The sequence below is a fragment of the Mobula birostris genome, chromosome 23 (assembly GCF_030028105.1).
Source record: "Mobula birostris isolate sMobBir1 chromosome 23, sMobBir1.hap1, whole genome shotgun sequence".
NCBI lineage: Eukaryota > Metazoa > Chordata > Chondrichthyes > Myliobatiformes > Myliobatidae > Mobula > Mobula birostris.
In genome coordinates, this window is record NC_092392.1 from 13,171,102 (window position 1) to 13,183,726 (window position 12,625).

Consider the following 12,625-nt stretch of genomic DNA (forward strand, 5'->3'; position numbering starts at 1 on the left):
GTTCTGAATGCTTATTACTCTGAGGTTGTTCATTTCAACTTGCTGTCTAGAATTCAATGCAGTTGATGAGCTGCAGCAGTGCTGGTCTCTGAGTAGAATGTTAACGGTCAGATGCTTCCTACCAAAATACAATTAATCTAGTTATAGCTTTGCTCGCCACATTGTGCCTTGTCGACAAAAACTTCACTCAAAAAAATTTGCCTTTTACCACAAACTATGTTCAAACACCTAAGTTGCCCAGATTGTCCCTCATTCCCTGAGAGTAGCTAAATTTATGTCATATTCCAGAGGTAAGCACGTAGAAGAATGGGTTAAAAAATGAAGAAAAATATATAAGTGTGCAAGTGAGGGAACTATTTAAGCACTTGTCCATTTAGTTGGCCATAATTATAATTTATTGGTTATGTTGCTCTGAGGCTTTTGATTTCAGTAGTCCTCCAGAATTCAATACAGGCTGATAAGCTGAAGGAGTACATGGTCTCCAGTAAGGTGTTGAAAACTGGAATGGGGGCAGAAAAATTCCTGCCAGTTGAGATTAACCTGGTTATAGAGCATTACTCATCCTATTCTGCCTTATAGGCAAGTGCCCATAATATTGTATTTCATAATAGTCCTGATTTAGTTTTACAGGATACTTTTTCTGACTGCATTCAACAGGACTGATGTATGAAGAGAAAGGTGAAAGGAAGAGCCAACACATATACAAATCTGTGTGGGACTACATTGACCGGCTGAGTAAGAAAACGCCAATGTTCTTCAATTATCTATATGCACCTGAAGATGGAGAGGTGAGGTTTCCTGCCGTTTGTTGTGGAAGTGAGAGCTTTCTTCAAAAAATATAATAAGTGATTATTAGGCATTTTACTGTTATGACCCCATTAACTATTGATCTAACAGTGGTGCCTTTCGATAATCCCATCAAGCATTGGTCCAGTTGAATTGACAGTTTATAAATCTCATTGATTCTAGCCTCTTAAATTGCAGGTTTTGAGGCCATATAGTAACATTTCCAATCTGAAGATCTGGGATTATTACACACATGAGACACTTTCTGAAGGGCCACCATATGATTGGGAGCTGGTATACGGTCGAAAAGAGCAGGTGGATGACGGGGAAAGAACAGATACCATGGCTCCTCAGACACAGCGTAAGATTGTCTGGCCCTGTTACGACAACCAGAATAAGATGGAACCAGATGCCATTAGCAAATTGTTGGAGGTAAAGTCATTACTAGGGATTAAATCTTAAATCTGTGTGTGGGGGGTGGGGGGTTGCTGCCCTGTATTTATATAGTGGTTATGGTTCACATTAAGGTCAGCAGGAGTTTCATCTATCTTGTATGTACTGATTTATCATTGAGAAAATGCCAACAATAGGTCCATAATAAGAACCTGCGGCCTTGGCTGGAGTGGTTTTGTGAATTGGATTACCTGTGGAGGTTGTGCTTCTGTGCAGTTGAGCCTTTTTCCTCGTGTCTATTCCACTGTTATTATGTCCAAACGTGTGGGTGCAGAATCCATGAATCTGTTCTGCTGTCTGCTATACAGTGTGAGGGGACATAATCTGATTATCTCTCTGACTGTTAGTTTTACCTCATCAACATTTATCTTTACCTCATCATTCAAAGCTCTTGACTGTAAAGTATCTCTGATCAGACTGCTTCTTTAACATGCAGAATTGGACGAGCAGCTATTCCCTCCAGTGAAACACTTGAGAAGGCAAATGCTGTCATCTTTTCTTCTTATCATAAACTGTAACCTTTAACCACTCATTGCACCATCTTCTTGGGAGTAGTCTGCATCTGAAAGTGCTTTCTCACAGCTTTACTTTAATATTTTAGTCTGCAGTTAGTACAGATGTATCATCCTAGCGATTGCGAAGACCACCTATTGCCACCTCTAATCAATTTCCCCTCTTCTCAAGTCTTATAATGTTGAAATCTTCATGCACGTCATGGTAACCTCTTCTTTCAACTATTCCAAAGGCATTCCTGGCCAATCAGCCTTCAACTAAAGTCATACAAAATTTGATTTTCATGTCCTCAATCACACCTAAACTATCTCCTAGTATCCCCCTCCTTGCTCTCCTACACCTCAGTTTTAAAATTCATACTTCTGTTTTGAAGTCCCTCTGTGGTCTCACTTGTTTTAATATCTAAAAGCTTCTGCAGCCCTATAATATCCTGAGTATTCTGTGCTTGCGACCTCTTGAACACCCTTGAATTTAGTTGGTTCACCAGTGGCAGTAGTGACTTCAGAAGCTGACATTAAAGGTCTTGATTTCCCCCTCTAATTCTCTCCACCTTTCTACTGACCCTCCTTAAAGCCTACTGTATTTCTTTTAGACCCTTTGCTGTCATTGTAATTTGCCAATGTATTGTTTGATAAGTTCCTATGAAGGAACTTGGTATGTTTTTATTATGGTAATGATGCTGTACAGATTGAAATTGTTATGTTCATTAGAGGGGAAGACAGTGCATCATTTAACCTGACAAAATCTCCTTTTATTCTGATAATAATTAGTGTTGGGGAATCTGAATCTAATTGTTTAATCAAACAATGAGAAGATAGAAAGAATGAATGGATGTGCTGTCTGTTTGTGCTTGACAGTATGAGGTTTGTGAATCAGGTTACTTCAATAATGTTGAAAATACAAATAAATTATGTTTAAAATACAGCAAAAATGAGGTTGTGGAGCAGCAGGGCTGGGGAGCATACAATATGGGTGTGAATTCAGGAATTATCACCTTTGTATCCATCATTAAAGACCTTCACCATCCAGGGCTTTCCCTCTTCTTGTTGCTACCAACAGGAAGGAGGTACAGGAGTTTAAAGACTTATACCCAACATTTTAGGGACAGCTTCTTCACCTGCACCATCAGATTTTTGAACAATCTCTCTATTCCTCTTTTTCATTTTTTTCCAATTTTTATTGTAACTTACAGTTCTTTTATGTCTTACACTGTACTGCTGCCACAAAACAACAGATTCTAGGGCAAATGTCAGTGATAACAAAACTGATTCTGATTCTGAACAGGAGATGCAGATATTGGAGAGTGAGTTGGGTCAAGTGCCAGATAAATGGAAGGAAACTTGGGACAAGATCAAAACAACCCAACGGACAGAGAGCAAGCAGGAGGGTAAGGTAGGTCAACATCCCAGCACTAATGTATTCACATGAAAATGGACTGCATTTATTGCCCATTCATAGTTGAGGGCTTGTGGTATGCCAGATAGGATGTAAATGCATGTTTTACCTGCGCTGCTGTGATCCTGTTGTTTTGGACAAGAAGAAGCAAGTGAGGGGTAGAAACCCACCCTGGGCTCACTGTAATCAACAGCAAATGTGGTTTAGAAAAGTATAACTCAAAATAAAATCTACCAATCTATTAGTAAATATCCTCTTGGAATAAATGATTACACAAAAGCAACTTCAATGATAGGGCAGATATGTGGGGCTGAATGGCCTACTCTGCATCTTATATTCCTGTATACCAAGGCCCTTCACATGAGGGCCGACTGTACTGTAATTGTAAGGAGAAAAGAATTTAAGCATGTGGACCTAGATACATAAGATGGCAATATAATGTAAGTGTGATGTTATTCATTTAAAAAACAAGGAGTGGAAAAGAGGAATATTTTTAAAAGGAGTGAAAGGGAGCAGGGATTTGGCTAGCCTTAGAAATGAATCATGAAGTTAATATGTAAAGACAGCAAGCAATTAGAAAGGTAAATCATTGTCTTTCATTCAAAGGTAGCAAGAGTACAAGGATAAGAAGTCTTGTTGTGATTTTGTGAACTTTGAGGATAAATCACCTCTGAATGAGAGAAATTCAACTAGATCACTTCCTGGAATAAAATATGTAAATTATAAGTAGTATGTCTTTCTAAAGTTTGGGAAACTAGAGAGATAGCCTTTTTGCAATGTTTAAAATTGGTAGAGAGCTTGATATGGTGGGTGCTGAGGGACTGATGCCTAGCCATGGTGTCTCAAACGCTCAGAATAGGTGAATCAGTTGATTGGAAATGAGGTGAGTATGAAGGGGATATTGTACGTATAAAAAAGGAGTTGTGGTTGGTATGTAATCAGGGAGTGGTTATGGAATACATTGTTTTGTCTATTCTCTGCTAATTTCCCTTTTCTTTGCAGCACTTGTCTTCAAGTTCACTGTTGATGTCATCAAGTCTGTCCCATCACCGGAGATCACAGTGTGTTTATTTGCACGAGGCAGCAGTTGGATCCACTTTGAATCTGAGTCTGGACACGGACAGCAGCACAACTTCCACTCCCTCCAGTGGTGTCATGGGACGAAAGAGCACAAGCACCTTATACAGCCAATTCCAGACATCAGAGAGTGAACACAGGTAAAGAATAACTACACATCATGAGGGCAGAAAAATGTGGAATAACTTTGTATGGGCAGACATGGGTCTGTTCATTTTGCTGCATCAAGTACCCATTTCCTTTGGAGCTCGTGTATCAAATCAGAGCCTGTTAAACTGCATGCATGTATGATCTGCAGGTGTGTTGGTTTTTGCCTTTTGTCATGCCAGGGGAGAGTGTAAAAGCCATGTATCCACTGGACCAGGGGTTCCTAACCTTTTTTATGCCATGGACCCTTGCCATTAACCAAGGGGTTAGCCTACTCCAGGTTGGGAACCCCTGCTCTAGTAGATTGCAGCTTTGAAGGGTTCACTTAATGGTTTGGCAGCAGTATCAGCTGTGCAGCTGTACTGGGTAAGACTGTTGTAAACACAAGATTAATTTGATTGGGTCTACATTCAGAAAGTGCAGTTCTTCCGTAAGTCATTATTCTGCAATGCGGTTCAAGAAAGAACAACAAAAAATGCATGTTATTTAGAGTAGGATTTTGAGGCTTGATGGCCAGCCAAGGTGTTACTAGCAATGTAAGTTGAATGCTTCACTTCTTGAGCAATTTGAAAATCCATGCAGGAGTTTTACCATGTAGCTCTTTAACAGCATTGCATTACCAATGCAGAACAATGAATCCTTTACTCATTTGTACATATGTTCTGTGTCCCATAAATTGTTGGTGCACATTTTACAGTATTTGCTCTTCAGCTTCTAGTGTGTTCAATGAAAGTTGAAGCATGTGACCAAAATGGTTTTATTTGATTTAAGCCTACAACTCTGTGTGGAAAATATCCTTAAACAGCAGAAATTCAAGATCAGCCATGCTGTCAAAGTGTGGCAGAATCCCTTCTAACAATGGAGCAAGTGATATTTAATAACGGTAGCGTTTATCTCAATCAATGGGAAGAGCGTCTGATGGTTTGGCAGCAGATAGGAGTGCACCATCAGCTGTGGGGCTGTACCAGGGTATGACTGTTGCCTCTCCAGACTTGTCCAGCAGGCTGCTCCATAATGTTTATCATTGTTGCTACCTGTTTAATCAGAAATGTCAGGGTTTTGGCACTAATTGATTCAATTCAGGCGTGATTCTAAAATAATGTTTTTTTTTTCTCATGTATTATTTTAATTCCACAAAAGCTGGCCATTTGAGAATTGTTGAGATACAATGAGGAAGTAGCCACTTGAGCTTTACCAGTTTTTGAGCCTCGGGTTCAGTTATAATTTTGTAGAGTTTGCAGATCACCTTCAGGGACAATTTCTATGAAATACATTATGTTGGCTGATACAATATGAATGATGCAGGTAAAGATGTGAAGCTGTTAACAAATATTGCTGGTGTACAAGTTGAAAAGAATAGCTGAAGGGAAAATTGAGAAGCACCATCATTTAACACTCATCTTGCTGAGAGATTTCTGCATCTAAAGTCTGTTCAGAACATGCTTATTAATGCAAAAGTTTGAATGCACTTGATGAAATTCATCATCTCAATAGTTCAACATTGTCATGTATAGAGGATACATATAAAGGATTGTAAAAACCTTGTATGTGAAAAGAAAGATTTGTGAAAACAAAGGTAGAAACAAGCAAATTCATGACAAGGACTAAGAAAAGGTAGAGCTGTTTAACAAATAATTTGGTCCTATTTTCACAGAAAAGGACACATCTAATTTAAAAATGCTAGAGAATCTAGTCTAATAGCAAGGAAAATTTACAGGAGATAATAGCAAGGAAAATTTACAGGAGATTAGTTTAAAAAGTTTGTAAAAAAAAAAAAAAAAAAAAATTGGAAAAAGAAATAGCATTGAGAGCCAATAAATCTCCAGGTCCTGATAACATCCTAATTAATAGAGGAATCCATTAAAAAAATGGATACATTGACGAGCATTTTCCAAAATCCAGTAGATTATGAGGCAGTAAAGGGTTGAAATGTAACACCACTTCTTAATTTAAAGAGAGAAAAACAGGAAACTAAGTAGTTTTTAACATTCAGTGTTTATAAATGCTACACTTTTGATTTGCATTGGAACATAGCTCCTGGCCAGTTAGCCTTGTCAAGGAAGTTCTATCTGAAATCACCTTTTTTTTTGTATAACTTCCACGGTGTATTTCAGATGGGAGAGCATTAAGAGCTCCATGAGTTTGAGATGTGGTCATAGAGGAGGTTATCCTGCAGCCTTTTAGGATCATAAGTACATTTTCTGAAGGGGTTAATATTTCACTGCATCCACTCCGAAATATGCTGCTGAAAACCAGGTCCATGAAAATTGTATGCAAGCCAGGTCAGTGAAAACTGTCCTTAGTTTGTGAATCCTAAGGATTTCTGAAATTCCCCAACAAAGCCAATAACTTTTACAGACTTGTGGATGCAACTTCATTATCTGCTTTTGACATTGCGAAAGAAACTTGGTAAGAGCAGACTGAATTCATCTGCCACAGTTCTGTGGAAATGCTGCTGTACCTTTTGTTCACCAACATCTTTTAATTCAGTGATAAGGACAGAGAGATGGGACATTCAGTTGGGCAGGGAGTTATACAGCTCAGAAAAAGCCCCTTTAGCTCACTATGTCCACGCTGGTTATCAAGGAGCTAACTGTACTAATATTTCTCCTAATATTTCTCTAATATTTCTCCTGTAGCCTTGTATACTGGGGTATTTCAAGTGTTTATCAATTTCATGATCTTCAGGACTGGCTGGAGGAATTCTCTACTGAGAGTAAAATGTACGTTACTGCTCCTTCTCTCATTGGATATCTGTGAGACTAAAAGGTAATCTCAGAGGTGTATAAGATCATGGGGGGCATAGATTAGATTAGATTATGAGGACATGCAGGCCTCTTTTATTGTCATTTAGTAATGCATGCATTAAGAAATGATACAATATTCCTCCAGTGTGATATCACAGAAACACAGGACAGACCAAGACTGAAAAACTAACAAAAACCACATAATTATAACATATAGTTACAACAGTACAACAATACCATAACTTGATGAAGAACAGGCCATGGTCACAGTAAAAAAAAGTTCAAAGTCTCTCGAAAGTCCCACATCTCACGCAGACGGGAGAATGAAGAAAACTCTCCCTGCCATGCCGGACCACAGTCCAACTCTGAGTTGTCCGAAAACTTCGAGCCTCCGATCAGCCCTCCAACTCCGAGTACCAAGCACCATCTCTGCCGAACGCTTCGACCCCAGCCTCGGTCGCCAGCAGCAGGCAAAGCCGGGGATTTTGGGGCCTTCACTCCAGAGATTCTCAATCACACAGTAGCAGCGGCAGCAAACCAGACATTTCTGAAGTTTTCTCCAGGTGTTCCTCTGCTTCTCACGTCTGTCTCCATCAAATCAGAATTGTGCACGGCAAAGATGCTATGCTTTCTAGAGTTTGAGTATCAAGAACTAGAGAGCAGAGGTTTAATGTGAGAGAAGAAAGATTTAAAAGAAATTTGAGGGGCAATTGTTTAAAGATGAAGCTGGCCGATGACGTGATTGAGGCACGTACACAGGCAGTTAGACAAGTTAGCCATGGATTGGAAAGGTTATGTGCCAAAGACAAATAGAACTACCTCGGATGGGGCATCTTAGTCCACAGGGACCAGTTGGGTGGAAGTGTTTCTTTCTGTGCGATATGACTTCATGACTCTGCAGGTTCAAAAACCTGCCTTAAAAATTCTACCCCCTCTAAACCATTGATTCTAGTTATTGCAGAAGTAGCCTATATATCTACACCTCCATTTCCTGTTTAGAGTCTTGTAGTCTAGGTAAATGCAACACCTTGTATTCCGTCTGGGTAGCCTCCAGTCTGATGGCATGAATATTGATTTCCCCTTCCGGTTTAAAAAAAAATCCCTTCCCCTCCCCTCTTCTTCCATTCCCCACTTGGGCCTCTTGCCTTTTCTCATCTGCCTGTCATCTCCCCATGGGTCCCCTCCTCTTTCCTTTTCTCCTATGGTCCACTCTCCTCTCCCTGCAGATCCCTTCCTGTCCAGCCCTTTAAGTTTCCCACCCACCTGGCTTCACCTACCACCTTCAAGCTATCCTCCTTTTCATTCTGGCATCTTCCCCTCCTTTCCATCTCCCAAGTAAATACAGATGCAAAAAGTTGTTTTAAGATCTCCGTTATCTCTTTTGGCTTCATGTATAGATTACTATTCTGATCTTCCAGAAAACTAATTTTGTCCCTTGCAATCCTTTTGCTCTAAACATATCTGTAGATATTCTTAGGAATCACCTTCACCTTGGCTGGCTTTGCGGAGAAGCCAGAGATTTCTAGTAGATGGTTGCCTCTCCTGGCAACTGTTTGGAGGCCTGTAAGTAATTTCCATCAGGGTCATCTTATCCTTGCAGTTTCTTAACTCTACCCACAAGGATTCTACATCTTCTGATCCTGTGTCACCTCTTTCTAAAGATTTGATTTCATTTTTACCAGCAGAGCCACTACTCCTCTGCCTACCTGCCTGTCCTTTAGATAGGTTGTGTATCCTTAGATATTAAGCTCCCAACTACCATTGTCTTTCAGTCATAACTCCATGATACACACAACACCCAACCTGCCAATCTCTTAACTGAGTTACAAAATCATCTACCTAATTTTGTATACCGCATGCATTCAAATATATTGTCTTCAGTCCTGTATTTGTCACCCATTTAAATTTTGCCCCCCCCCACTTTATACTGCAACCCATCCCACTGACTGCAACTTTGCCTTATCATCTGCCTGTCCTTCCTGACAGTTTCGCTATACACTACCTCTGCTTGTAAACCAACATCCCTATCCTCAGCCCTATCAGTCCGGTTCCCAACCCTCTGCCAAATTAGTTTAACCTCCCCCCATACAACTCGAGCAAACCTTCCCGCAAGGATATTGACCCACCCCCCCAGGTTCAGGTGTAGCCCATCTCTTTTGTACAGATCATATCTTCACTAGGAGAGATCCTAGTGATCCGTAAATCTGAAACAGTGTCCCTGAACCTGTTCCTCAGCACGCACATTCATCTGCCAAATCATCCTGTTCACTGGTGCGTAACACAGGCAACAATCCAGAGATCGTTACCCTGGAAGTTTTTTTTTCAGCTTTCTACCAAGCTCTCTAAATTCTCTCTTTAGGACCTCCTCTCTTTTCCTTCCTACGTCATTGGTACCAATATGTACCAAAACATCTGGCTGCTCATCCTCCCACTGTAGAATGTCATGGATACGATTGGAGACGTCCTTGAACCTTTCACCTGGGAGACAACATGCCCTCTGGGTGTCTCTATCATGTCCACAGACTCCTATAGAACTTCTCCTATCACCACTACATTCCTTTCTCAACCTCAGTGCCAGAGATCCACTCACTGTAGCTCCCCGCTGGTAGCTTGTTCTCTTACCTCCAGCCCAACCCCCCCCCCCAACAGCACCCAAAATGGTATACTTATTGGGGGGAACAGCTGCAGGGTACTCTGTACCAGCTGCCTACTTCCCTTCCCACTCCTGACATTCACCTGCCTCCTGCAACCTAGGGGTGACTACCTCCTCAGTCTCCCAAAGAAGCTGATGGTCATCCGGCTGCAGTTCCAGTTATTTAACAATGTTCTCTGAGGAGCTGCAGCTCGGTGCACCTGGTGCAGATGTGGTATCCGGGAGGCTGGAGGTCTCCCAGAATTCCCACATCTCACACACAGATCAAAGCACAGCCTCTGGAGCCATTCTTACTGCCCTAACTATATACTTGTAGATGACGAATGAGTAAGAAAAAGCTTACTGAATACTTGTGTCACCCACGCCTGTTATCGCCCAAACCTGTTGAGCCAAAGATAAAAAGTCTCCCTACTCTAACACTCTACCCCAGGGGTGGCCAACCTTCTACATTCCATGCAACAATTTTTTCATGCATGAGTTCAGATGCACCGTACAACTCTTGTACCCCCATTCAATTCTTGTAAAAATATGTTAATATAGACATATTTAGCATTTTTACATGATATATTGATTTAATATAAAAACAAGATAAATATTACTTACCTTAATGAGATTTTTGAGTCTGTTTTGATTTCGCCAAGCTTTTAATGTTTGGAGTTCAATTAATTACTGAGAGCAGCAGAGAATTCTTCAAATTTGAATCAGTCAATCGCGACCTCATTTTGTTTTTAATCAACTTCATGGCTGAAAATGCTTGTTCACATCTGTACGTCGTTCCGAAATGACAGATATAACTCTGGGCAAATTTTCTTAGTTCTGGAAAATGTTCACAGGGCAATGACACCAGAAATTAATCATGTCAGAAGCATTTGGGACTGAGGGAAGCTCATCAAATTTCATGTTCAATAATGAATTTGTTTTCAAGTCAATAAGTTCGGTTTATAAATGCAAGTATGCAGTCTTCTTCTTTAGCAAAATCATGAAAACGACTTTCAAATGACTTGCAATAACCTGATTTTTTTCAATATATTTTGTAAAATTGCCATTATCTTCAGCTCATTCACTCTGCTCTTTTAAGTGCGGAAACTGGCTCAAATCCTCATTTTCTAACTGAGAGGTGAATAGTTTTAACTTCATCTTGAATGCATTGATATCATTTACTAGGGTAGGAAACAATTTTTTCTTGCCCTGGAGTTTCAAATTTACATCATTGAGATGGTTGGTGACATCATCTAAAAATGCTAAATCAAATAGCCAACTGTTATCACATAAAAGGGCTCTTTCCTCAGGCAGCTCATTTTTCTCTTTTAGAAAATTATGAACAGTATTTTGTCAGTTTCCAAAATCTACTCAGAACCTGTCATCTGGAAAGCCAGCGCAGCTCACAATGAAGGACCAGATCGCCATATTCCAAATCTAACATTTCACAATATTCTCTGAATTGCCGTCTGTTTAATCCTCTTGCTCTAGTTTTATTCACGCATTTCACAACCAGTAACATAACATGCTGCAAATTTAAAATTTTTCCACACAGTGACTCTTGGTGTATAATGCAGTGATATTTTAGTAGAGGACGACCTAAAAAGTTTTCAAGCAAAGTTGTAGTCCTAGCGGCTTTACTTGTCATTGACGGCACTCCGTCAGTACAAACACCGAAGAGTTTACTAGAATTTAGTTGTAGATTTTCTAGGCATGATTTTACTTTGTCAAGTATGTCTGATCCTCTTGTTTTTCCATGAAGCGACTCAAGACCGATAAGTTCTTGAAAGACACTAAAATTTATCAATTCCTCTTATAAAAATGCTTAACTGGGCTACATCACATATGTCAGTAGATTTGTCCAAAGCTAAAGAAAATAAAGTACAAACAAGGACAAGGCCTTTCAGTTGCTCAGATACATCATGACGGAATCCTTCAGTGCGTCTCGTAACTTTGCTTTGACAGAGCAATTTCACCTACTTTCCTTTCGATATTTTTATCACCAAGACATCTTGCAAATATTTGGAGACGAGTCTTAACAATTTCTTCTCTATCAGAGAAAGACTTCTGTTTTTTGGCCAACGCTAAAGCAATTTCGTAGGACACTTCTGTCATCACCAAACTTTCACAACTTCTTTTAACAAATATATTTTGTCTTCTTTTGATTTCTTTTCTTAATCACATGTTCTTTCCGTAACTCAGACCCAAGCACTAGCTTCAGTTTTCCTTCTATTTCAGTCTGATGTGTGTTATAGTGTCTATTAAGATCATGTCTTCTATTATGTGAGAAAGTGTTTTCACAAATAATGCACAACCGTTTTCCTGACAGACCTGCTATAAATAAGAACTCATTTTCCCACTGTTCATTGAATTCATGCTTACTATCACTTTCTGCTTTTTTTATGCTCATTTGGGTAATGGGTAACTGAATGTAAAAGCAAGGCTTAATTTTCAGCAAAGTACAAAACTGCAAATGTTCACAAATGACAAACAAAGCTCAATTCCGTAGCGTACGAGTGTCGATTGTAAACTGGCAAAAATCTGCGACGCACCGCTGGTGCAGACGCCTGGTGCTTCAGGGTCAAACAAGTACCAACGTGTATTGTACAGTAATGGAACGACTGCAGAACAGAAGTGCTTCTTTCCTAGTTTGACTCATTGAATGTGTTTTTTTTTCATTGAAAACAGATTAATGTGAAAGAAGATAACATTCGCCAAAAGATGTGCACGAAATAATAAAATCGCTAAAAATAATTGCTAAGTTTTAGATTTATTGTTAGTAAAACCCATTTCTAGTTCTAAGCTACTTGAATTCCTGTTACAGATTTTTTTTTCTACAAATCGGTTTTTGGTTAATACTTTTTGCATGAGTAGG

At 39.7% G+C, this 12,625-nt stretch overlaps 1 protein-coding gene across 2 annotated transcripts in view; it reads left to right on the forward strand.

Annotated features, from left to right (window-relative positions):
- sbf1 (SET binding factor 1) overlaps nt 1–12,625 on the forward strand; it is a 197,680-nt gene that overhangs the window by 178,518 nt on the left and 6,537 nt on the right. For both annotated transcript variants that reach the window (XM_072241664.1, XM_072241665.1), the window contains 4 exons: nt 658–788; nt 985–1,218; nt 3,037–3,144; nt 4,150–4,364. In XM_072241664.1, the coding sequence (XP_072097765.1) occupies nt 658–788; nt 985–1,218; nt 3,037–3,144; nt 4,150–4,364 (688 nt within the window). The remainder of the gene's footprint in view (nt 1–657; nt 789–984; nt 1,219–3,036; nt 3,145–4,149; nt 4,365–12,625) is intronic.